Source organism: Cucurbita moschata, unplaced genomic scaffold (assembly GCF_002738365.1).
Source record: "Cucurbita moschata cultivar Rifu unplaced genomic scaffold, Cmos_1.0 Cmo_Scf00005, whole genome shotgun sequence".
Taxonomy (NCBI): Eukaryota; Viridiplantae; Streptophyta; class Magnoliopsida; order Cucurbitales; family Cucurbitaceae; genus Cucurbita; species Cucurbita moschata.
In genome coordinates this window covers 5,949,050-5,974,367 of record NW_019268521.1, presented here as the reverse complement: position 1 = coordinate 5,974,367, position 25,318 = coordinate 5,949,050, and the positions used below count along the sequence as shown (strand labels likewise).

The following is a 25,318-nucleotide window of genomic DNA, read 5'->3' as shown; positions in this document are numbered from 1 at the left end:
TTTTGTGGATGAAAATTATGAAGGGTAGTAAGTTTTTAACCTCCATGGTTCTCTTGAACTTTAAAAAGTGAATATTGTAAAATAAACAATAATATTAAAAATTTTAGCAAAACTCGGGGAAGTCAATCAACAAACATGATTCTCTCGGTAGTCGATCAATACAATTGAAACTCAACCTTGTGAGTTTTGACATGAAAAGTTATGCCTCAGTGCTATATAGTAATAATTCTCTCAATTACCCAACTCGATTACAAAGAAAAGGGATTTAAAGAAAACGAACTTTCTCATTATATACACAAATGCACGAGAACAAAGTGATCAGTTTGGCTGAACATTCAAGCTTGTATTTGGTCAAGGAGGTTGCGCATCATCTACCTATAGCTGAGAATCGGGTTCAGGTAATGTAGCGATCCATGGCCACTGCATCAACCAATATTTCAATACTGAAGAAATTGGCTAAGAAGGAAATTATCACATTCTTCATATTTTCCAGGCAGGCAGATTTTCTAGAACTGTTCCACCATGAGCAGCAGCAGCCGGAGGTGCTAAAGTAATATTTTTAAGATCCTAAAAGTTCTTAGCAAGGATAGCCGGGAGAGCCTTCAATATCTTTCCGGGATATCATCTTCCTACGATCTCTTCCTCCAAGTACTGGCATGCAAACTACCACTAACAGGTTTGTATAATCCAACGTCAGTGACAGAACTACAATTTCTCCTTTCAGAGAACAGGGATGCCTCGTCGATGCAGTAGTTAAACAACATAGCATGACAACAAATTTGATGAGACAAAATATAGTTCTCTTGATCCAGAGGCAGCATCTCAAGTTTACGGAGATTCACCTACAAAACCAAAAACACAGATCAACTAAGTGAAATATTACCAGGTCAACAACCAGTATTCGAGCTCGGAAGGGATCAAATTCATAAAAATGTCAGTACGTCATCACATACACCCCATTTAGAAAAAGTACTGGTTAGTTACGTGCATTTAAAAAATCTACAACATAAAAGAGCCTTTTCCATCACATATACTTTCTAGATCATGTGACTTTCCTCCTTACCTCAGCTTCCATGATCTGACGTTCATTATACCAATCAGAGTTGTCACTCTCATCATGGTTTTCTTCAGAATTCATCGAGTAAAGATTCAAAGTGAAGAGAGGAGGCCTAAAGAGGGTACTCCATGCTGACTTTAATCTGCCAAAACGATATTGATGTCAACATTCAGAAAATCAATATAACATAATTTTTATAAAGGGAAAAAAAAAAAAAAGAAGTTACCTTGTCTTGCAATTTAAGATTTTCGACAGGTGAATCAATGTTCCTGGCCATAACAAGGCTTCCTTGGACTCATAATCCATCCATGTCTTTCTTGTTATGTAGTTGGAGGGAATAGATGCTGCATCATCTGCTGAAAGCTCAGTCTGCACAGGCTCATCCTGATCGCTGTTGAGATCTTGCATCAACTCATAATCTTCATCAGTTTATTGAAACTTAGTATCCTAGAGTAATTGGTTTGAGGTGTAATGCTTTTGGAAATTAAAGTCAACTGTTTGGAATGCTCGAGGTTGGGTGTTCTCAAGGGGGGAGTAACTTGAGTATTGTTAAAGACAGATGTCGATGAAACTAGAGCAGGAAGTTTCCCATCTTCCCTAGCACCGTTGATCTCCTCTCTCGAAATGCCAGATTTTTCAAACATAACATCTACAGGATCCTGAAATTTCTCTCTCTCCATTGTAGTCAAAGATGATGACTGACTAGTAGGGTAACCTACGAGCGACCAACCTTACAAACAGCATGAAGGTTGATGCCAAACCCATGAGACATCATAACATGTCAGAACTGACCATTTAAGTTTTTCAAGTGAATCAAGCTGTTCCCTGTTAGTCAGTAGAAAAATCCCAATTTCTCAACACAAACCAAACCATACTTGGCTGAATCAGTGATCCTTCCATCAACGGAAAAATATTCCATTATATAAAATGCTGTAGAAGTAAAAGTAAACATGGCATATATAGTTTTCTGGAGAAAATAAAGTGTTAATCACACAAGCATAGTGCATGAAATTGCAAGTGATCAGAGAAACAACAGATGTTCAATTTGATCACTATGCTACAAATCCATCTTCTATCAGTCTTCAAAGCCATTTATAATCTAAAACTTTGAATACAAATCAATGACTCACACAAGAGCAAGCTGAGCCTTTTTCTGAGAGCGTAATCTTTGCACAACTGTCTGTATTCGGATTTGCTGACGATACATTGAGAGGCCTGATACAACATCACTTCTAACAGTTTCACCACTGGCAGATTCTTGTGCACTCACCAGGGGTGGCAATTCTGGCAAAAAATCAATTCCAGCCAAATGTTGGGCCCACTTATATGGTCGAGAGGTTCTCTTGTCACTAAATGCAAGAGTTTCACCAACAACAAGCTTGGCTGACTGCATCATTTAAGACAAAATAATATATCATCAAGGCTTCCCCCTCTTTTTCGTTGAAAATGTAAAGTTGGGGCAGAACAATAAGAACATAAACGCAAATTTCTGAATTCATACCTGGTGAGGCAGCTCAAGGCCAGTGTCATCAGGGAACAAGCTGCATAAGATGTTATTCTCAGGTCCTTCATGAGATCCTTCAATCCCAACACAAATAATGTTCAACTTTAACAGGCATTCAAACTTCACAGAAAGCAATTTCATTGACTTGTCACAGGTTTCATTGTCATATATATGTAGGATGATCTTTAGCGGATGAACTTGATATATCCCTGCATGCTCAATGTTCACCTTAGCTGGAATCTTCTTTGGCCGTTTTTTCCTCCTTTGGCCATCATCATCTTCGTCAGGGGCATCATCCTCCAATTTGGAGTTCTCAGCATTGGTTGATGCACCTAAAATATTTGCAATGAAAGAATTACTCTCTTACAGGAAAAAAAAAGAAAAAAACAAATGAAGAAAGAGTTATCTGTGAATGCTGTTTTTGATATAGACTCTGCAATCCAAAAAAAGTAGTGTTCAGTTATCTCCAAATTGACATTATTTATAAGATAAATATGGTCCGGGATTTAGAATTGTGTGATGATTTCAATGAATAATAAATTCAATTCGTATGTATAGGGTATTACGTGATAAGATGATTTAAAAAGAAGTCATTTTGTAGCATATGCATCCAATCCTACTATCTAAAATTAAAACAATCTGACAATAAAAATACTATCATATATGATATAACTATTCAACTAATGGTCGAGAGAAGATATACACCCAGGTACCAGTTTCCTCGTTTGCTTGATGGCGTGCAAAAGCTTGAGCATCTTTGACAATTCCTACTATCTCCAACTCAATGCTTTCATTAAATGCTTCCTTTTGTGCCAAGAATTGTGAGTAGATTACATAAAGAGGAGGTGGAAGCAGCTCTGCTAGTTGGTGTTGCTTTAATTTCTTTGTCTGCAATATTCCCAACTGATTCTGTACAGGCAAGGAAGCCTTTTTCAAGGACTTGAGGTGTGAGGGAAGACTTGACATGAATTTCTTTCTATTAGCAATAACTTCAAGAAGGCTTTTCTTATGTTGTTCAAGTTCATCTCGCCGTTTGCGAAGTTCTTTGCGCTGGTAAAATGATGGATATTATTAATACACTCAACAGCAACAATGAAAAAAATCACTAAAAAAGAATCAACTATGTACATCCACGACCAAAAGGTGGAAAATTGGAACATTCAAATAAAAACCAAAAACATGGAAAACATCATAGATTCACCCATTCTAAAAAGGGAAAGATTTAAGCTCAGTTACGAGGTGAATTTGACGTCATAATTCAAATTTTAATGTTTAGGATGTCTTATGCAAGTAGTTAAGGACGCACAAGATGCTATATTTCCCGCAATTCTTAAAAATAGTAGTAAAAGCCAATGGAGTCACCAATTTTTTTTTAGAACCACAGAATCGACCAAGAGGAAGGTGATGCCTCCTCAAAATTTTGTATATAACTTGAAGCTATTGCTTTTGTCCGTCCTAACCGAGTTATTGGTAGCTTTAATTACCAGAAAAATTCTGCATCCGTGCTAATTAATTCAAAGAGAGTATGAACGACAACTAAAGATCACCTGGAAAAGCTCGAAGTGAAGCCTCTGCAGCATCAGATTATGCGCGCTGTCCTTTGACCTTATGGAATTCTTAATGTCTTCGGGTGCATCCCGGAAAAACTCATCCTCAGACACAAGTTCACTATCAGAATACTTTGATTTGAAGTCTTTACAGGCCTTTATTGCTTTAACATAGTGACTCTTTTCATACATCAAGTTGTTAAGTTGCAGAGTCGTGAAGTCAACTGGAGCTTTTGCTCTCTCTGTTTCAGCTTTCACTCGGTCCTCTTCCAGCAAAATAGAGCGGTTGGCCTGTGAACAGACATTATGCCACGAGAGTCATCAATGGCTGCAATTTAAAATTGAAATCTACAACAGTATAATTGTAGTTCGTGGCGCCGCATGGCAAATTAGCAAGGAAAAAAAAAAAAGACCATTTCGAACCAATGAATCTTGAAAATAACCTACAACCCTAAAAGAGAAAGCGGATAGAAATAAGAACCTGGCGAAGCGTTACGAAGTGAAGGAGCATCTGCGTAACGAGTTCTCCGAGCTGAGTTTTAGGCTCGCCTTGCTTCTTGATAGAGAGCATCTTGGCGACGATCTCCTCCACAGAACTTTTACTCTCTCGCAGCATTTCGTAGGGAGACATTTTGCCCGTATCGCTGTCCGGCGGCGGGGGCTCGGTCTCGTCTTCTATGAGCATTCCCTCTATCTTCTCGTTCATATCTGTAGATTGTTGGCCGCCTGATTCGGTCAGAGTCACCCGCTATGCTCTGGTCCGAGCTTTGATGGAGGCTGAATCCAAGTTTGTAGCAGCAGAATGAGAAAGCGGCTTGGTTATCGACCTAGAAAATGGCGCGACGGGGCGATCGGCTGCCGGTCGGGCGGATTATTGTTGTTTAGTCATATAAATGTAGTTATTGAAAATTAATTTTTATCAAAGTTTATTAAAAATAAAAATAAAAAACAACTAATTATATATACTAATTTGAAGATTTATAGAAAAAAAAAAAAAAAAAATTAAGCATTTAAAAATATATAAACTAAAATAAAACGAAATAAACTCATGATTTACCCAGCATAGTTCAACGGGCTGTGGCTGTCGAGGCTGAAATTTCCTCTCTTACAACTTACAATATAGCTGTGTTCCCAAAGTGCGCCGCCAAATTAGCGTCGCACTATTTTAGTAAGCTTTGAAAAATGGCGGTAGAAAGAGTGCCGTCGTAAACTGCTGATCGTAGTTCTTGGCCCGAGCTCCCTTTTCCGCCGACAAAATGGGATCTGGAAACGAAGAATCCGAAGCTGGAGTCTCTGCCATTAGGGCTCTCGGCTCTCTCTTTAAGTTGACGGAAGTCTTTCTTTGGTAACCAATTTTTATCACCTCTGTTATCGCCGGAAGATGAGGGAAATCTAAATTAAAAGAAATTAACCACTATGTTCTTGTTTTTGTTCAGTTCGACTTTTCTTCTTTTCCATTTCACTTGTTTGGGTATTGACAAAAATTTCTAATGGTTGCATTACAGGGACGATGAGACAGAAGTAGCTAGACGAGTGGAAAGTAGTGTAAGTCTCTGATATCACTGTTTTTATTTACGGCACTGATAATTCATTGAGTTCTCTTTGCTCCCTGGTTAATTTCCAATCTACTCATTCCTTTGTTTGTTTTAACAAGTTAGCTCTGGATGCTGATGATGCCAATAACGAAAAGTTCAGAGAGAAAATCTGTTCTACAATCACTGGCAAGTGTTTCATTCGTCAATCTCGTCGTTTACCTAGGCTTTTATTTTATTTTAGTTATGAGATATTTGTGGCCAAATATGATGTTCACCCACTATTTCTATGGCATAATCATGCATGTTGATTGGTGCTAAAGGGTCTGCTCGATTTTTTTGGCCAGATATCAGCTTATCACCGGAGGATATCGAACTTACTGAGCAGATGAATGCTCTGGGGCTTCCTCTCTCATTCCACACAAACAAAGAGGTACTTCAATATACTACTTCTGTATATTACTCACCCAACACGTTGACACTCCTGTACTCTAGAAGTATACATTCTATTAATTAATTTCAACAGTCTTATCTTCCGTGGATGTTAATAAACGGTTAACTGCATCGCCAAGTCAGTTTGCATCAATGTTGTGTCAATTCTACATTAATAGCAGGCTAAGGTATAATTTAACCCATTACATAAATAAGCTATTACACATACCCTATTTTCCCCCATTCTTTTGGCCATATCCTCCTATAGTTATTGGAAATCATACAGTAACTGTAGTTGCTTTACCATACCTTTTGTTTCTTTTCTTCAAGAACAACTGCAAGTACTAATATGAGAGCCGTAAATCTATTGCATTACAAGTATGAAGTGTTTAGCCTCATTTACTCTTAGCAGCTGTCGGCAGATTGATTTGTAAATGATCTGGAAATATGATTTTTCTGGAAGAAGGATAACTAAATGGATTGAGCGTTTTATACATTACCATAACCATTGGTTGGAAATAATATTTTCTGCATTTATCCATAGTCGTGATGTTTTACCATGTAGCAGAGGAGAACTGGAATCACCATGGGCAAAAGAAACACAACTGTCAAGCATTCTAGAATCCAGCAGGGATTTCTAGATAAAGAAGTGGAGTTTCCCAAATCCAGCAGCAGGGGGGAGATTGTAGCTAACATTAATTTGAATGATGAAGCAATAGGTTCTCTATGTTGCTCGTCTATGGTGAACCAAAGTGAGGCATCTGATTGTGATGCTGTGTTTGAAGCCAATGAATCCCATGTCATCTTTGATGGAGATATTTCACCTAATTCAAGTGGACTTATTCATGGTGCTTTTGAAGAACAATCTTGCGATGTTACATGTGATATTGTGCTGAATAACAGGGGAGACCATGAGTCAGGCGATGCTGTGTTGGGGGATCATGCAAAAGTTAGATTGAGTTCAATTGGTTTGGATAAAGGTCATTCTCCAAGAATATGTATGACAGGTTTTGATGTCAGCCATGGCAAGCAGGAGGAAGTTGAACTGCCTATGGAGTTAGAAGGTTCATCCACGACTTTACAAGATACTGAAGTGCAGAAGATTGACATTGACAGTGGCATTGGACTGCCATTAGTAGCTGAACAATCTTTCCTTCATATGGGAGCAGACTATAACGAAAATGACCATGTTGTTGGATGTATTCAGGAGTATGGAGAATGGACGGTGTATTGGGATTCTTTTTATATGAGAAACTACTTTTATAATATAAAGACACATGAGTCTACTTGGAACCCTCCTCTAGGGTTGGAACATTTTGCACATTTTGATGCCAATTTCACAGAAAATGAATCAATTGCCGAAGTTGCTGAAATGGATGTATTAGAAGACTTAAAACCAGAAGATATTTGTAGTGTGCTTGTTGATACCAGGTCATGTATGAATTTACCTGGTGATAATATTCATTGTCAACCACCTGATGCACTGTTGGAGGGCTCTAGTATTTTAGTTGAGGGCTCCAAGAATAGGGCCTCTGTCAATACTTCAATTAACAGTTATATGCAACCTGATGAACCTCATGAGTGGTTGACGAATCGTAGAAATACCAGGGAAATTATTGAATGCAGGTTCTTGACCTCTTGTCTATGATTTCTATTTCTTACTTTTTCTCATTTACTTGTATGAGTAACTTGTTTGGAGGGGTATATTGATTATTATTGTGATTTCAGTTGTGAAGGTCATGTCAAGCAACCATGTCATGAGAACTGCAGCAATGGTTTCCAGCTCATTGTTGCAAATGAAGCTTCTGAACAGAAGACCTTCAGCCATTGCAAACCTAGTAACATGTACTCACCTGAGAAAGCTTTTGTCACTATAGATGATGAAGGTGCAGTGGATTTAACTACTAGCAGGTAGCATTTGGAATCAGAATTGTAATTGATGCCTATTAGCTTCCTTATCTCACCACAAATTGCTCTTTTGTTTGGGCTCCCTTGCTGTGTTTCCAGTGTCTCTCATGTGCTTCAGCAGGCAGATCATATGAATGGTGATATGCATTTTGGAAATGAACCTACCATATGTACACTGGGTACTGAGCAAAATCTTTCTGGAAGAGATAGGAAAAAGAAAATGAAAAGAACACGCAGACGCGGACAATTCTCTGATAGAAATGAAGGTTTATTTTTCTACCTCCATTGTACCTGCAAAATGCTTAGTTTTGTCATCAATAGACATTTTATAACGTTCCACTCCATCAAGTTTCAGCAATTAAATCTTTTTGCCAGCAGAAAGGGGAATATGGAAAGAGTTTGGGAGAAGTAAATGGACAGGACAGGTCAATTTGTTGGGTTGGTTACTTATTAAATTATGACACATACATTAAGAATCTGAAATAAAAGTATGAATGTTCGGTCTTTTTTTTCTTTTAATTATATTAGTATTTTTCTCTATGAATAACCAAACTTTCATTGAAGAAAATAAAAGAATATAAGGGCATGCGAAAAAGAAAGCTCACAAAAGTGGAGGCTACCTGAAAGTAAGGCCTCCAATCGAGCAAGATAAAAATTAAACTAATAATTACAAAAAGCTCTGTAACCGAAGCCCCCAGGATACATGGAACCTAGCAAGGAGTGAAACATCAAAAGGATTAAGCTCCTTCTCTCTAAAGATTCTGTTATTCCTCTCACCTCATTGCCCCCACAAAATAGCACATACTGCTGCTTGCCATGACATGGTTCAGAAGCTCCTTCTCTCTAAAGATTATTTTGTTCAGAAGCTTCATTTGCAACAATGAGATGGTTTGTTGGAGATTACATGATCGAAGAACTCTCTTGTAATCCTTATCCACGGAGACCTGGAAGTGCCACTAACCCCACTCTAGTTTTGTTCAAAAGGGGATGGACCAAATTTACACGCAATAATCTTATACCACAGAGCGCCACAACCATTTGGCCAAAGGGCCTGGTTACGGGCTCTCTAATTTCCTATACCTAAACCCCCAAAAAACTTATTTAAAGCTTTTGTCTTAGTAAGTTAATGTAGATCTGTCTGAGAGGAAACAAATAAATTAATGGGTAAATATTGTGTTTTCCCCTCCTCTTGGACAAGTCTTCATTTTGTAAAATTAGTGGTTTGTGCCTGCCTCAGGATTATGAACCTTATTTAGAGCTTTCGTATTATTCAACAATGTTAGTCCGACCAGTATGGTAGAAAATCAATTTTGTCTGGTGGTGTTTTGCGGTTGTAACTCACAACATAATTGCTACTGCCAAATTAGTCTCTTTCAGTAGCAGATAAGATTTCTTAGTTAACCTCATGATAGAAATTGCTAACGGAATGCCAAAGAATTCTTTTCTCCCTGACAAACTAATTTTCTTCTGCAGAATTTCATTCTCCTGCAATCACTGAAGAGTATCCCACAAGTATTACTAAGTATTGGTGTCAGAGGTATCAACTTTTCTCCAGATTTGATGATGGTGTAAAAATGGACAAAGAAGGATGGTTTTCTGTAACTCCAGAGTCTATAGCTAGGCATCACGCATCACGTTGTGGTAGCAATATGATAGTTGACTCTTTCACGGGCGTTGGAGGAAATGCCATCCAGTTTTCCCAAAGGTGATGTTTGGTTAATTTTTTCTTTGTTCATTTTCACAAGTTTACTGGGTTAGTTGACACCTTCATGTATCTTATAAAGTCAGATAATTGGTTAGGATGTTGTATAGTTATTTTCCATTTGTACCAATAGTTGACGAATAAGTGGATCTGATCAGTTTGATGTGTTATTCTCTTTTAAAACTTCTAAAAAAGATCTGTCATAGAATATTCCTGACATCATCTTCGTTTAATTAACTTATTAATGATACTACAGGGCCAAACATGTTATCGCAATTGATATTGATCCAACAAAGATTAGATATGCCCAACATAATGCTGCATTATATGGTGTTGAAGATCAAATAGATTTCATAAAGGGGGACTTCTTCCGTTTGGCCCCACGTCTCAAGGTATTGAGCCTTTTCATCTACAAAAGTTGTGATTTTTCATGTACTGGAATGAATGTTTATGTTAGAAAACAAATAATTTCCTGAGATATGTAATGAGATCTACCAAGTGTGAAATTTTATCTGTTATTTCAAAATTTTAAAATTCTCCCTTTGGCGACTAATAACCAGCATTGTGAAAGCTTGTACTTTAGATGGTGAAAGTGTCAACTGTCTGATCATTGTTAGGAGAAGGTATTACCATAAGAATACTCTGTCTGTGTGAGTGACTGAATACTGTCATAAGATTATCGATTTTTGTTACTAATAATATAATGGATGCAATGATTTGTTGGCATCATTTATTCATTATTTTCTACCGACAAGTCGGGAGTATTTTTGCAGTTTTCTTTTGAACTGTGGCTTTGATCTTGCATATTCTTTCTTTCTTTTTTTCTTTTTTTCTTTTTTTTTTTTTTTATTGATTTCTAAACTTTCAATGCTATACTTCCATCTCACTTTTAATTATATTAAATGTTGTTGGTCTCTACCTGCTGCAGGCCGACGTTATATTCTTATCACCCCCTTGGGGAGGGCCTAATTATGCCAGAGTAGATATTTATGACCTAAAGACCATGCTCAGACCACATGATGGGTAAGCTTTCTGACTTTGATAGTTCATGCCCAGTCGATGTTGCACTATTATCTGTTTTACCATCATCTGAGCTTTGGTCTTGCCTGTACCTTTGCAGGTATTTTCTCTTCAACATTGCTAAGAAAATTGCTCCCGTCGTTGTCATGTTTCTTCCAAAGAATGTTAATCTTGACCAACTAGCGGAGATGGCTCTCTCTTCAAATCCTCCGTGGTCACTTGAGGTAAGAATATTCATTTTTATTTCTCAATCTGTTGTGAATTATTGGCAGGCTTAAGAACTGACATTAATACATTGTCGATATTGTTGAAGCTGGTACAGTGCTTCTAGTGGAATATGAAGAACAGGAGGGGTATTAGAATTGAATTGCCATAATAATGAATATCTAGGTTTTGCTATTCATTGTGCAATGTGCAATTTGCTGTCTGCATTTAGAGCAGTAGTTTCTACTGCAAGTTAAATTTGTATTTTTCTTTATAAGGAATGCTTATGAGTCTATACATTTTCTCTCATTTACATGTAAACACATGCAATCGAAAACAAACAATTCAGGCATATGCATATAAGCTTTCATACACACTTGAATCATGAATGTGCTTGCAACCATCTGCACTCCTCTCCTAATTCGTAGAAGGTTAACTCTTTTCTTGCTCGATGCCATTTTCCCTACTTCTGATGGATAATATTTTACACCTTGATGTCGTGTAACTTTAACACACAAATTCTTTCCAGAACCTTGTATCTTATTCACTTACTTTAAATTCTAATTATTTTTAAGTGTGTTCTCAGGTTGAGAAAAACTTTTTAAATGGCAAGCTGAAGGCGATTACTGCTTACTTTAGCAATGGCTCTATGAACGAAAGCAATGTCACCTAATGCTTGATGTCACATTCTCCTTTTGAGAAATTCCCAGAAATTTTGATGGGTAGAAGGTACAAAATGAAGCTTGTTTTAGATTATAGTTTTGCTCTACTGTTGCACTTTATTTTCTCTTGTACATTATACTAAGCTACAAGAAACCATTTAAGTTGTCGTTTTTTGCTGGCACAACAGGTGCTTAAATTATTGGCTTGACAAAACAATTTTTCGGACATGGAGAAGAGGAATAGTTCACTGTACAGTAAACAAAGCTCTTATAATTGGTGAGACCCTCTTACTTCACAAGAAAAGGATTCACAGCTATTTAGGGAAAACGTTTCAGTTTTTGGTTGTATTTATTAAATTACTGGACCCATTTAGGGGGAAAAGGAAAAAAGAAAAGAAAAAGAAAAAACTGGGACTAATGGTAATTTAGTAAACAATATGACGTTAAATCGTTCTCAAGTTTGGGGTTTCATGTGTAATATCCTTGGATCAAATTGATTGAAATTGAAATGAGTGGAAGATGTTTTGGAATCTGATTCTATTGGATGGGATAGTTACCCAGTGTCATTCTACATTCTTGATTGTCACTGAATTTCATTACTGGATATTTTGCATCTTCTTGCTGAATCTCTGATTCACAAAAATCAAAACCACAAGATTAACATTGAAGTTGTAAAAGTCGAAAATCCCAATGAACATTTTTAATCTGATATGTATGTCCTAGATGACGTTGTAAATTTGTGAAGGGGGTTTTAGCCTCTTTATTTTGTAATGTTCTCTGTCTACAGATACACTACAGTTCAATATTTACTGTATTTTTTCCTTGTGGTACTTTATTTGAGTGTACAGAAGGGGCATTCTCTAATGGCTCAACGTTTCAAATAGCCCCATAGTAGAAAGATGGATAGTTTTTATAAGCTTCAGTTAGATAAGGAACTGTTGTTACAATTACAATGTTATTTCCAGTAGAATTGGAAGGGGCTGATGGGTTACGACCCAATCTTGGCACTCAACAAACTTATTTGAAGACGAAGTCATTTCCAATGTCAGACTGCTCTATTTCGAGTCAACCTTGGCATGACAGATAAGTGTCGTAACATTCATTTATGCCCATTGATTCTTACACATAATGTTAGATGAGAGTTGTTGAACTAAATGAAAAGAAGACGAATAGGCTGTTAGGAAGTGTTTGAGATGACATAGATTCTTGTAATTTTTGTTGTGTATTAGTTTACGTAACATTTCAAGCCTCGTATTATTATTATTATTATTTTATATAGATTTCAGCTTGGGTTCGAACCTACCAAATTGAGTATAAATCAGCAGCGAATGACATACGATCATACATGTGTATCATTAATGATTCTTTATTTCAACAATCATTAGATTTACATCAATTATTTGAAATCAAATTTCTTGTTGTTCAATATTTCATTATTACTTTTTGTAAATTCAATACCGAATACATGTGTGTGGGTAAATACGAGAGTGAGGTGAGATTTGAGGTATAGCGTTGTGATTATAATGATCCCTATAATTTCTATTTCTATTTTGGATTTAACTAGTAGAATTGGAAGATTCAAATCTGTAGCGAAGTAGATTTGACATCATTTTAAGTGTAATAAATAGGTATATTTCAATTATGGGTGAAGCATTAGATATGTGGCAGTAAAGGATGGAGAGGTTTGGTTTGGTAGACTAAATTTTAGTTATATAAGTTTTTAAAAAAAATGATATTATTCTCTCTCAAATAATTTGTGCACCTCCGGACACGCAACCTAACGTCTTCCCATCACCATCATGATATCTATCTTTCGTGGCCCCTCTTTTCCCGGGAAATAATACCCCCAGCGTACCATGTATATTTAAATTTGGCAGACTGTTTCCTCTACCCCTCTCTCTACCATCTGATTCTGATTCAATGAGTTTGGGGCTGGGGACCCTACTGCTCCACTGTTCCAGTCAATTCCCCCTGCAGATTTCTTTTTGTCAACAAAGGCTATCAATGGCGGAATCTTAAAAGCAGCGAAACATGAATTATGGGTTTTTTACCTGCTTTTTTACGGTAATTCTAATGGCGACTCATAATTAAGCATGCTTGACCCTGAGATAATGATGCTTCTGCATGCTGTCCGATTGCTATTTCCCTTAATGTCCGCCATTTCTTACGCATTTTTAAACCTTGTTTCTCCTAGAGAAAGGAACAGGCAATGTGCACATAATTTGCATTTTGTCTTCTTCTTTAAGCTTTTGTGTCTACTGAGCGAGCAGATTGAGAGTAGTGGCAATGGCAGAGGCTGCATTTTCCGCTGGATCGCGCTTCAGGACGCGTGATTCTAGTCCTGAGTCTGCCGTTTTCACTCTCGAGTCGAGTTATAGCGTTTTTTCTTCTACTTCTGCCAGTGTCGAACGTTGCTCTTTCGCCTCTGATGCTCACGATTATGACTCTCGAACCTCTGATATCTCCCTGGTAATCTCGTCACTTCTCTGAAGTAACTTGCTTCATTATTTTTCTTGCGTTCTTCTTTCGCGTCTACGGAATGAGTAGGTTTTAACAGCTTGCATGCTTGTGAACGGTTTTCTAATTCCTTCGATTCTTGAGCAGATGCGATTTTGTTAAGGTATCGACAAAACAAAATTTTGAGTTAGTCGAATTGAGTGAATATGGCTCTGACATTTTTTGTTTGAATTGTAAGATTTTGCATGCATAGTTGCAGTCCGAGCACTTCTCAGTGCACAATACTCGAGCTTATTGTTAACTTCTTTGCTACTGAATTTTTTATTTGACTAAAGCATCTGGAAGGGAACATTGAGGAATGCAAACAAGAAAACAGTGGTCCAGATTCTGATCCGAAGGCAATCAATTCCTCTGTGGGAAGGGTGGAGCACACTCGTGTACCTGGAAAAAGAGAGAAAGTGAAAGGTATAGAGTTAGTTTTTAGGCTTAAAAATCAAATGAGCAAAAAAAAAAAAAGGTAGAAAATAATGTAAGAAAAGTGTCGGGAGATTCTCAGAAATGAAAAAGTTCTTCGTGAGTTTTCACACTGAGTCATCCCAATCTTTTTCTCACGGTCCCGTATCTTGAAATCTTGGACAGTTGAAAAGGAAAATAGCAATACTGATTCGATGGATGGATGTCAACCATCGGAAATGGCTAGAAACTCCTTTTCTCTTGCTCTCAAAGGTAATTTGTTAGCCGGCTCAGTGATAATTGATAATTGATGATCAGTCTTGGATAAAAATATTTACTTCACTCAACGCTTCTTACAGAATGTCGGGATCGGAGAACTAGATCCGAAGCTTTATTGAATAAGGTAGACAGGCAAAGAGCTGCTTCATTGGACCTGAATAATGTCACAGTCTCATCTCCTCGTCTGGAAATCATGAGAAAGAGCTCTTTCTCACCTATGACGTCTGATGTTAGTATGTTAAAAAGTCCTGCTGTGACGAGCTGTAGGCCTGCCAATGCTGAAATCCAAAAAGGTTGGAGCTCAGAAAGAATTCCCTTACATAAAAATTATAGCTTGAAGCAAGCGACTACGGCCTTCTTGCCTTTCAGTAATGGGAGAACACTGCCATCAAAGTGGGAAGATGCAGAGCGGTGGATCTTCAGTCCTGTTCTCAAAGATGGCGTAGTCAGATCTTCTGTCCCTCCACCTCAGAGGCGGCCCAAGTCAAAAAGTGGCCCACTTGGATTTCCTGTTATTGCATACAATTCATCGTATTCACCCGGAATGCTGATGCTCGAAAGATCAAAGGAGGTGAATTTCGTGTCTTCACCCTTTTCGGAAGGGATGGTTGCTGCAGATGGGTTGGCAGTTCATTCGAGTGGTCGTGAAGCAGACAACCCTGCACAAACTCAGCCTTGCATATCACGCTCTGTTAGTGTGCATGGCTGTTCTCAAACGAGGAGTGAGTCTTCATTGACTAATTCAGTTGGTACAAGTTTAATTTTCTTTGAACAACATCTTCATTATGTCATGGTTGAATTGGTCATCGGATAGATTGAAATATGTCTAAATAGTTCGTCCTTTTGTCCTGGAGCATGTCAGAAGGGTATTAGTTCATGGATGTTGATAAAATCTGAATTATAATGATTTCAAGAATTTTCTAATCCTTCAAAATTACCAATTCTAACCGCTAAACATTTAAATGTAGCTCTGAACTCTAATGGAGTCGACAACTCAGCCAAAAGTATATCTCGTGATGTTTCAAGAAGGGACATGGCGACCCAAATGAGCCCAGCTGATGACTTTAAATCATCTTTGGAGATTAGACCGCCTATCTCTATTGCCACTTCTTCTGTCCAACCCATTAGGGAGCTAAAGAGTCTGTCTTACTCGAAATCAGAAGTCAAGGACGTCGAGGTTGATGGGCGTGTTACCCTGACTAGGTGGTCTAAGAGACACAAATCCCGGATTCCATGCAAGAGTCAATTTCATAAGAAAGATGCAGAGCCTGTGATCTGTGCTTGGGATGTACCTGACACAACAAGGAGTATCTCAAAGTACGTAAATTCTTCCACATAATCATATTGATATAAGATGGTATAATGCATCTCAAACTCTTCAAAACAATAAAAATGAATTTTGAAGAGCTTTTAAATATTGAAGAAAATAATGATTGCATCAAAGGGAGACAAAAGATATGCTATCTGCATAACATGAAGGTTGGGACTTTGGTGTTGATTGACACTCACACTGCCATTAAACTGATGATAAGAATTCTATGAATTAGCAAGGTATCCTGCGGAAAATAATATAACATTACCATTGACTGTTGCCACCCCACTCTTTTACCAGAGTAATGAGAGAGGAGGCAAAGATCACAGCGTGGGAGAATCTTCAGAAGGCAAAAGCTGAGGCTGCTATTAGGAAGTTAGAGGTAGTCTTCAACTCTACCTTCTACATTATTGACATATATATATATATATCTATATATTGAAATGTGGCTTGCAATTTACAGAATCTACTGTTTTCCTTATCCTTATAAAAGGCTGTCTTTGGTTCAATCAATTTTTCTCTGATATATTCACCATATATAGTGAATTCCTTTTCGTAACACTAAATGTTGAGACTTGTCTTTTGAAATTTATTGCTTCATTCCCATAGAAGTTGTTGTAGTTATAGTCCTCATTGTTACTTGGTTATACCGTTATGCTGATCTTTTATATAATTTGCCATGCTTGATATTTTTGTTTCTCATGGGGAATTATGAGCATGCAATCTAAATTCTCACTACTCTGAGGGGGTATGGACATTTAAGGTATAGTGACTCATTTGGAAATATAATTCAGATGAAGCTAGAGAAGAAGAGATCATCATCCATGGATAAGATCATAAAAAGGTTGAAATCTGCTCAGAAGAAAGCTCAAGAAATGAGGAACTCCGTGCTAGCTAATCAGATGAACCAAGTTGATGGGTCTTCTCATGGAGGAATATCTTCTGTCAGAAACCTTCAGCGGACTTCGTTAAGTGGTTGCTTCACCTGCCACGCTTTCTGAGGCCGGCTCAAGGAAATTTCTGGTTTATATCCCAGATAACCTTTCTGCTATAAGGGGAAGTCTTTAGTCATTCTTTCTCCCTGCAAAATCCTCCCAACCAACCAAAAGAAGGAAAAGAAAAAGAAAAAGAAGAAGAAAAAGAGAAAGGCAAGTCTGGATTTTCTTTCAAATTACCAAGGTATTGAAAGCCTGTAAGGTTCATTGGGGATGTAGCGTATATGATACATTTGGATGTCTCTTGATTGTAGGAGATCCATTCTGATGAATTTCCATCTTATGATTATCTTTCTAATCCACTCATAATTTTAGCTTGACTTTCACTTTCTTCTTCTACATAAACAAGTATGTTTGGTAAAATTACTTTGGAATTGAGAATCATAATTGGCCATTGATATCATTGCCTACTACTTTAGAAGGCAATCGAATTTAAATGAACGTTAGACTAACATGCAAGTAAAAGGAAGATGAAAATTTTATGTTAATCTTCATCTTCGTAGGTTTTTTTAGTAGTCAGGTTCTATGCAGTAGTCTTCATTTCCAAGAATCTCCTGAGGTACGTTTAATTTTCCTAAACGGGTGGAATTAACATAGTCCGTAGGAATGTGAGCGGTGAGCCCTGGAATAAACAGTCCAATAAACCTTACCCCTTTCATTGGCAAACTCTCATAGTAATCATAACCCTTCACAAATGGGATCACGAAACTCCTTATAAGCTCCAACCATGCATTTAGGTACTTGGGCACCAGCCATAGCAACGAGAAATAGTTCTTGTTTGGCTGCTCCTTCACAATCTGTATCCAACATTCAATATTATTCCTCATAACTCATTTTTTGACAAATTGGAAGAGAGGGTTCTTAAATTTTGTTCTTACTCTGCCTCTGTAAAGACTGTCAAAATAGATGCAGCTGCCGAAGTGTTTGTATTTGAAAATGATGCCATCAGCGGGAAGTCTAGGCACCAAGTCACTAAAATAAACGTATCTGTGATATTCAAAGTTGTATTTTTGGATGATGCTTACCATAAACTCTGCAAAATGTCGGTCACCAGCTCTCGGCTGGCCGTAGCTGTAGATGGCCTGTAGCTTCTCTAGCACCGTTGACTCGTCGTGAAGGCCAAGTATGGCAACGAAGAGGATAGCGAGAGCTGCGCCCAAGCTGTGGCCGGTGAAGATGAACCTTGCATCGGCATTGCTTTTGGCAATGTCAATGAGTTTTTGACGGAGAGTGTAGTAAGCGAATTGGGTTGTTGTTGTTGTTGATGGAATGAGTTCTTTGGGCCAACCTTTACGCTTTTGGAGGCCGAGAGCCTTCATGAAGCCACTATGAATGCGGCCTACGCCATGAATGTCGTACCAAGAGAAGTCCACATTTACTTGCCAATCGAATGCGTCCAGTGGAGAAGTCCCTCTGAAAGCTACCACTATTATGTTTGGATCTGAGGCTGTGTTTTGAAACATGAATGCTTGAGTCGTTGCTCGGTTTTGGAAATCTAGACATTTTATAACCGACTTCAATTAGATACTCACTTCCGGATCGGATTTTAATCCATCAATCTCAAAAGGAAAAAAAAGATGGAATTAAGAAATTCTAACTATGACCATAAATCCAATGCCATACCATTCCAGAAATCGTAGTAACCGAGTAACTTCATCTGCAAGAGAAAAGGAAACAAAGAAAAGCTAAAATGTTCAACCATGTATATTAATAGGACAGTTTGGAGTATTCAAGTTTACCTTCCAACGATCGTTCACGACGGATTCGACAAAAGGAAGGGATTCATAGGACAGTTTGGAAGCCATTACAGTTAGGGCACTATAATATCTGAAGGTGTCGTTAGGTTTTATGGAGCTATCCAAATCTCTTCTCCAATCTGTAAATCCCACAACCGACGTATAATCTGGCGAATTTTTATCAGGCTGCACCAAAGTCTCTCCTGCACATAATTAATATCCTTGTTGAGGATTGTTGGGAGAGAAGTCCTACATTGACTAATTAAAAGAAAGACAGAAATACTATTTCCATTGGAATGAGAATTTTTGGGGAACCAAAAGTAAAGCCACGAGAGTTTTTATGCTCATAATAGAGAATATCATACCATTGCGGAGATCCGTGATTCTTAATATGGTATCAGAGTCATGCCTTAATGAGATCCGTGATTCGAACAAAGAAGTTATGAGTCTCGAAAGTGTAGTCAAAATGTTTTGTCGAATGGAGGGTGTTTTTTGTTTGAGGGCTCTAGAGAATGAGTTGAGCCTCAATTAAGGGGAGGCTGTTCGAGGGCTCCATAGGCTTCAGGGAGGCTCTATGGTGTACTTTGTTCAAGGAGAGGATTGTTGGAGGAGAGGTTGTTTGAGGGTTCCATAGGCTTCAATAGAGGCTATATGGTGTATTTTGTTCGAGAAGAGCATTGTTGGGAGGGGAGGTTGGTTGATGGTTAACACAAAGCATATGAGAAAGTGAGTAAGAAATACCTCGCATCAACTTGATGAAAAGGCGCGGAATGCCACCATTGAAGGAGACGAAGTTGAAGAGTTTTTGGAGGAAGACGTCTAAGTAAGCGAGCGGGGTGGCGATGGCGAGAATGAATATCTGCAACAGCAACGAGACGAAGATTATTAATCGATCAGCAAAGCTTGTGTAAGAGTCTTCGTTGGCGTCGGGACAATCCATCAACTTCCTCTTTTTGAAGCCAAAAGGAAGTAAGAACAGAAACAGATCAAACAGGTTTGCATTATGCGGCTTTAGTATCACATAATTTTTACTAAATTCATGTTCCTTCCAAGCCATTTTCTTCTTCTTCTTCTTCTTCTTCTTCTTCTTCCCTACTGAAAAGTTGAAGAAGATGGTGTCTGTTTCAGAATCTTAACACTACCCTTCATTATTGCTGCATTTTTATAGTGATTAAAACTCTTTACTTTTTCATTAAAAACAAATGATCTTCATTCGAGTCAGCTTTCCATGATCCCAATGGGTACAAGTTCTTAAAATGCATATGGAGGAGGATTGTCAACAGATTAGATGAAATGGTTTGACGTTATCTTAATCTTGAACTTAAAGTTTCCACATTTAAATGGACGAATTTGTCAATCTTAAACTTGAAAGTAATCTAAAAAGTGGGTGCGTTCACCGTCAAAACCAGTGAACAGGACGTATTATATTTGAATTACTTGTTGTTCACTAGCAAGCCTTGGACTTTCTTTCTTACTCCTTTTTTCCTTCATGGGAGAGACAGAAGGAGGTATTGAGCGAGGTGGGTCGGTCTTGAATTATAAAAGGCCATAGCTTCTAAGTAATGTTCATTATGATTATACGTATGCCCACAGAAGGAACTCTGGGCTAGCGATACGTGTAAAGTGCGTCCAACTTCTCAAGGACGGTTGATTCATCATGTAGGCTCAACACAGTGACAAATAAGATGGGCAAGGCTCCACTTAGGCTGTGGCCAGTGATGATGAACCTTGCCTTGTCGATTGCTCATCAGGCAAAGAAGATTTGTTTATACTCTGGTTGGACTCTCATCGATTGCTCACCAGGCAAAGAAGATTTTTACAGGAACTTCACAGATCGATGCCTTGTTTTCATCTCAATTGGAGAAGAGATTTGGACTCATTAAATGGCAGCCAAAATCTCCTATGAATACAACCATTTGTCCAATGATATGTCCACAAAACTGAACGTGGCATTGATAGATACGTTTATTGTCATATAGAAACTCCAGATTGCAATAACCCATATTTTATGAAAAGTAAAAAGAGCCTCAAGCAAGCAAGCAAACAAACAAACAAACAGTCTTATGACAAATATTGATGATGTTCAACCTTGTTGATGCTTTCTAGGTGTCGGCTTCGATGTAGCGAACAAGCTTCAAGGTTTCGTTGCGGTCGGGCAGCACCTTTATTTTCCCCCAACGAGTCACGTTAACATAATTTGGACATATATGAGCTGATAGTCCTGGAAAGAACAATCCAACCACCCTTTCCAGTGTCGTAACAAATCCCTCAAAGTATTCCCTACCCTTGAAAACTGGGATTATTATTAGACTACTTATAAGCTCCCAATGTGCACTTGAATATTTTGGTATCACCCAAATTAGCGAGAAGTAGTTTGTGTTGGGCTGCTCCTTACGAAACTGCACATAATAAAACACATAAGAGATGGTCACTTTATTGAATAATTTTTTGAAAAAACAAAAGAAAATTATGGTTAGAGGTCGTTACCTTGCCGTTGTAGAAGCAATCGAAGTAGAGGCATCCACCGAAGTGTTTATACTTAAAAATAATAGAATCGAAAGGCACTCTAGGTACCAAGTCAAAAGAATAGACATATCTGTAATACTTTAATCCATATCTTGTAACAGTGTTTACCATAAACTCTGCAAAATCTTTGTCTCCAACTCTAGGCTGGCCGAAGGTATAAACAGCTTGGAGCCTCTGGAGAATTGTGGAGTCCTGGTGTAGGGCTAGCAAAGTGACAAAAAGGGTGGCAAGGGCGCCGCCCAAACTGTGCCCAGTGATGATAAATTTCGCCTTATCGTTGCTTTTGACAATGTCTCTAAGCCTTCGGCGTAATGTGTAGTATGCGAACTCATGTTCGGCTTCAGGGAGCTCTTTGGGCCAGCCGGTAGCCTTTTGGAGGCCAAGGGCCTGCATGAACCCACTGTGGATGCGCCCAATGCCCTCTATTTTGTACCAAGAGATGTTGAAATCTACCATCCAATCCGAAGCCTCAAATACGGAAGTCCCTCTAAATGCCACAACTGTTACATTCGGGTCTTTCGCTGTGTTTTGAAACATAAATGCACCAGTCGTTGCTTTATTCTGAAAGTCTAAACAAGTTCAATGAAAAAATAAAAATTAGAACTTTACCTCAATTTGGGATGAGTTAGAAATGTAAGCACTGACTTCCTCTCAAAGTCCACTCTTTTTGGGCTCAGCATTCTCGCTACCACTCCTTCCTTCCTTTCTCCAATTAATATTAATAATATTATATATTATTTTATTACCACATGGTTGTTTTTAGTTTTTAATAAGAGAGGTATGATAAGAATAAGACCATTAAATATTAAAAGTCAAATCTATTCTTGATCTTAATTTTATATTTTGTTGGAAAATTAGAAGGAAAAAAAATGTGATACCGTTCCAAAAATTGAAGCATCCAAGTAAAGTCATCTGCAGTTGAAAAGGCAAAGAAAAACATCATCCATCTGTTGTCGTAATCCCCAAATGTTTCTCAACAATGGGTACGGATATGTTTACCTGCCAGCAACCATTTACCACTGAATGAACAACGGAGGGGGAAGCTGTATAATCTTCATACGCCAATTGGGAAGCCATCATGGTTAAGGCTCCATAATATTTGAAACCCTTGTCGTCCGGATCCTCTATTTGCCAGTCTCGACATCTCACCTCCGGTCCGGAATCCGACCTGGTATAGAACTCACCCTTTCCTGTATGCCACAATTAAGAATGTTTGATTAATCCACCGCACTTAAATGGTGTGAAAGTTATCTTATTTATAATCAAAATAAATGAAATGCAATAAACAGGAGCCGAAATTGGGTTGAAGTTAGTTTAAAATGTACGTACCAATCATATAGTTGAAGAAAAGGGGTTGAATAACTGAGAGGAATGCGCGTAAGGTCAGGAGCGGGGCGGCGAGGGCGAGCAGGAATTTCTGCACCAAAATAGAGACGAAAATGGTACATCGGGCTTTGAAGCTGCTGTATGACTCTTCCTTGGCGTCGGGGCAATCGATCAAGCTTCTGATCCTTCTGGATCCTAAAGGAAGTATGAACAGAAACACATCCACCAGAGATGCTTCCTTTGGCTTCAGTATCAGATAATCCTCACTGAATTCATTCTGTTTGGAACCCATACCCATTGTTTGGTTTATATGTGTAAATGGCGCACTAGGGCGGGGGGTTGCTTAGCTGCTTATATGTGCCATCTTCCGCCTTGTCTAGAAAGCCAACACCCAGGCCAACTGGTTGATCCAAGAAACAAATATTTTTAAACCATGCATGCCATAATTATTTAAAGCCTTGACTTTGTGGGAAACTATTTAATAGTTTTAAATCCCTCTGGACTTTGTTGTAGTGTTGAGTTCGTGGGAAACTATTTCGGCTTTCTTTAGACTTTTTTCCCCTCTTATTTAATGTAATTTAATTTTTTTATGTACCAAACTTATTATTTAAATAACTCATTATTGTTTTTTATTTTAATTTAGTTTTATAAATGATAAAATTTCAAATTATGTAAAGTAAGGAATAATAATAATAGTTTATGATTAATTTTGTGATGGTCGGGAATAATAAAAAATATATATAAATTTTGTTAATTTTAGTAAGGTTTTTGAAGTTGAGGGGTAGGAAGAGAACAAATAAGAATTCTAGGGGAGAGTGGGTTATGAGATAGCCAATTTTAGATTTTAGAAAATCTATAAATTAATATGTTTTCCTCGGTAAAAAGCCAGAAGAGAGAAGAACAGAGCAAAAGTTATCGAGTTAAAAAGTAGCCTAATAGAAGAAGGGTTTTTCATAATTTCTTTTGTCTACTTGTCTCTCTCCGCTAGACATGTTTTCACAGCCATGTGAGGGTTAGTTTAATAAATTAATTTTAAAGCGAACGTTTATTTCTACAAATTGATATCGATATTAGAGCGAAGGGTTATTTTGGAGGGAGTTAGAAAGGAAGGGTGATGGGACGCGGCGGTCGGAGGGAATGTATTTGATGGTTTGGGGAAGTGTCTAGATTGAGCTAACTTGGTGGGTTGAAAGACAAAAGGACATCCACCGCGCCGTTGTCAAATCGCCAAAAATGCATGTCAGATTTTCACGTGAAGTTTCCCTTCTGCTCCTCTCCTCCTCCACCGCCTGCTGCGCCCCCTCATAAACTCACCCACCGTCATTTCATCCCTTCCATGCATCTATATATATACACACGATCCCTTCCGATTCCAATTTTGATGTGATTGAATTAAACATGGTATAACAGAGCTGTCTGCGTTCCAATCATCCGCTTACCTTGATTTTACATTAATTTGGGTGATCAATAGTAGTACAAGATTGTATGAGAAACAGACAAAATCCATACAGTTAATTGTCTCCTTAGATCTTTCTTCCAACAGACATGTAAGAGAGGAGAGATTTTCTTGCATCTCTGATTCAACAAAGAATCCTCAAACTTCGAAGTGGAAGAACAAAGCATGCATCAATTTTATTCAGTTTTAGGCAAAGGAGTCTTCAGTTAGCGATATAACGCAGAGGGAGAGAGAGAGAGAGAGAGAGAGCAGAGGGCTTCAATTTTGATAGCCCTGAATTTCTATTTCTTATTAGACTATTTTTTTTTTTTAGGATAATTAAGCATCTCCGTACTGCTCAAGGTTGTGAGTCATTTGGGATGGTTTGGCCATGGGGACATAGCTGCCACTTGACATTTCCAGAGGAAACCCTACGCCAGGTGCTGCTGCTGCTGCTGCTGCTGCAGCAGCATCAGGGAGTGGCCTGTTGGTGGCGGCTCTTTCGAGGGATTGCACTTGGGTCTTCAAGAATTTTACGTAATGTATAGCCTCATCCAACATAGAAGCGGTATCCATTTTGGTACCTCCAGGGACCAATCTTTGGAGTATCCTAATTCTCTCGCTAATTCTCTCTCTTCTATGTCGAGCCGCTACGCTTTGTGGGTCGGTTGAAATCTTGACGTTCCTCCTCTTTGGTGGCTTCACCGCTTCTGGGTCTATTTGGATTGGTTGCATCACTGCTATTCGGAATATCATCTCCCTCATCGCCGCCACAGACCTCTGTTTCTGCAAGTCCGTTTCACCGCCAGAGTTTCGCCACCGTGAACTGGTGGGGAATGGAACAGTTTGAGGCAAATTATAAGGTAGGTTGTTGGTGAATGGAGGCGACGAGGACTCCGCGGCTTGTTGAAGGGTTTCCAGGCAATGTGGGTCGGTGGTGCTTGAGCTGAAATGATCGGAGGGCGGTGAGAGATGATTGTAAAATTCAGGGATTTTCTCCATTTGTTGCATCATCATCATAATCTCCATCTGATCCTCCGATTTCAGATCATCATTTTCCATAGATTATTGTTATATAATTCTGGAAGTGACCAAGAAATAGAATTTGGAGAGGGTAAGAAGAGGAAGAGGAAGAGGAAGAGAGAAGGAATAATAAGTAACAATACAAAGAACACGCTACCATAGGGTGGCCGTTCCATATATAACAACTGGGGGGGGGGGGGGGGGGGGG

The 25,318-nt window shown here is 38.3% G+C and overlaps 5 protein-coding genes and 1 pseudogene across 15 annotated transcripts in view; 2 read left to right on the top strand and 4 right to left on the bottom strand.

The window, feature by feature from the left end:
• Positions 1-123: 123 nt before the first annotated feature.
• On the bottom strand, positions 124-5,006 carry LOC111443001 (annotated as a pseudogene).
• A 162-nt stretch (positions 5,007-5,168) lies between these two features.
• On the top strand, positions 5,169-12,700 carry LOC111443000. 5 transcript variants are annotated; one of them, XM_023080586.1, is made up of 14 exons: positions 5,169-5,453; positions 5,614-5,653; positions 5,763-5,829; positions 5,988-6,073; positions 6,638-7,698; positions 7,801-7,983; positions 8,080-8,246; positions 9,454-9,685; positions 9,939-10,074; positions 10,611-10,705; positions 10,803-10,926; positions 11,493-11,635; positions 11,757-11,845; positions 12,537-12,700. In XM_023080586.1, exons 1-12 carry the CDS (start codon positions 5,365-5,367, stop codon positions 11,577-11,579), a joined length of 2,367 nt encoding a protein of 788 aa, XP_022936354.1. In that variant the 5' UTR covers positions 5,169-5,364; the 3' UTR covers positions 11,580-11,635; positions 11,757-11,845; positions 12,537-12,700. The 5 variants fall into 5 exon arrangements, with proteins under 5 accessions (XP_022936354.1, XP_022936355.1, XP_022936353.1 ...); XM_023080587.1 differs by lacking the exon at positions 12,537-12,700 and having other exon boundaries at positions 6,641-7,698; positions 11,757-12,134; XM_023080585.1 differs by lacking the exon at positions 12,537-12,700 and having other exon boundaries at positions 11,757-12,134.
• A 794-nt stretch (positions 12,701-13,494) lies between these two features.
• Positions 13,495-17,384, top strand: LOC111443147. Of its 3 annotated transcripts, XM_023080819.1 has the most exons (8): positions 13,495-13,632; positions 13,763-14,037; positions 14,361-14,490; positions 14,665-14,751; positions 14,838-15,506; positions 15,726-16,074; positions 16,370-16,451; positions 16,864-17,384. In XM_023080819.1, exons 2-8 carry the CDS (start codon positions 13,855-13,857, stop codon positions 17,068-17,070), a joined length of 1,707 nt encoding a protein of 568 aa, XP_022936587.1. In that variant the 5' UTR covers positions 13,495-13,632; positions 13,763-13,854; the 3' UTR covers positions 17,071-17,384. The 3 variants fall into 3 exon arrangements, with proteins under 3 accessions (XP_022936587.1, XP_022936588.1, XP_022936586.1); XM_023080820.1 differs by having other exon boundaries at positions 13,535-14,037; positions 14,838-15,479; XM_023080818.1 differs by having other exon boundaries at positions 13,535-14,037.
• Positions 16,706-25,318, bottom strand: part of LOC111443148 — a 17,351-nt gene continuing 8,738 nt past the window's right edge. Inside the window, exons 1-6 of one of the 5 annotated variants that reach the window (XM_023080823.1) lie at positions 19,542-19,948; positions 18,804-19,003; positions 18,688-18,721; positions 17,943-18,559; positions 17,715-17,861; positions 16,706-17,114 (exon numbers count right to left, since the gene is read on the bottom strand). In XM_023080823.1, the coding sequence (XP_022936591.1) occupies positions 17,025-17,114; positions 17,715-17,861; positions 17,943-18,559; positions 18,688-18,721; positions 18,804-19,003; positions 19,542-19,857 (1,404 nt within the window). In that variant the 5' untranslated portion in view covers positions 19,858-19,948 and the 3' untranslated portion in view covers positions 16,706-17,024. Of the gene's footprint in view, positions 17,115-17,438; positions 17,862-17,942; positions 18,560-18,687; positions 18,722-18,803; positions 19,004-19,541; positions 19,949-25,318 lie in introns of those variants that run through there. The other 4 variants (XM_023080824.1, XR_002710443.1, XM_023080822.1 and 1 more) reach the window with 4 other exon arrangements.
• LOC111443149 lies at positions 20,753-23,049 on the bottom strand. The gene is made up of 5 exons (XM_023080825.1): positions 22,656-23,049; positions 22,326-22,516; positions 22,205-22,238; positions 21,288-21,895; positions 20,753-21,199 (listed from the first exon to the last, which is right to left on the bottom strand). The coding sequence occupies exons 1-5, from the start codon at positions 22,948-22,950 to the stop codon at positions 20,903-20,905; spliced, it is 1,425 nt and encodes a 474-aa protein (XP_022936593.1). The 5' UTR covers positions 22,951-23,049; the 3' UTR covers positions 20,753-20,902.
• On the bottom strand, positions 24,072-25,238 carry LOC111443152 (transcription factor HEC2-like). The gene has a single exon (XM_023080827.1). The coding sequence runs from the start codon at positions 25,147-25,149 to the stop codon at positions 24,427-24,429; it is 723 nt and encodes a 240-aa protein (XP_022936595.1). The 5' UTR covers positions 25,150-25,238; the 3' UTR covers positions 24,072-24,426.

Coding starts and splice junctions, on each gene's coding strand:
- LOC111443000 (XM_023080586.1), top strand. CDS start 5,365: ATGGGATCTGGAAACGAAGAATCCGAAGCTGGAGTCTCTGCCATTAGG. Junction 5,830..5,987: donor AATCTGTTCTACAATCACTG/GCAAGTGTTTCA, acceptor TTTTTTGGCCAG/ATATCAGCTTATCACCGGAG. Junction 10,706..10,802: donor ATGCTCAGACCACATGATGG/GTAAGCTTTCTG, acceptor GTACCTTTGCAG/GTATTTTCTCTTCAACATTG.
- LOC111443147 (XM_023080819.1), top strand. CDS start 13,855: ATGGCAGAGGCTGCATTTTCCGCTGGATCGCGCTTCAGGACGCGTGAT. Junction 14,491..14,664: donor AAAAAGAGAGAAAGTGAAAG/GTATAGAGTTAG, acceptor AATCTTGGACAG/TTGAAAAGGAAAATAGCAAT. Junction 16,452..16,863: donor CTGCTATTAGGAAGTTAGAG/GTAGTCTTCAAC, acceptor AATATAATTCAG/ATGAAGCTAGAGAAGAAGAG.
- LOC111443149 (XM_023080825.1), bottom strand. CDS start 22,950: ATGGGTATGGGTTCCAAACAGAATGAATTCAGTGAGGATTATCTGATA. Junction 22,517..22,655: donor TTTCTTCAACTATATGATTG/GTACGTACATTT, acceptor TGTGGCATACAG/GAAAGGGTGAGTTCTATACC. Junction 22,239..22,325: donor TGGTAAATGGTTGCTGGCAG/GTAAACATATCC, acceptor TTTCAACTGCAG/ATGACTTTACTTGGATGCTT.
- LOC111443152 (XM_023080827.1), bottom strand. CDS start 25,149: ATGGAAAATGATGATCTGAAATCGGAGGATCAGATGGAGATTATGATG.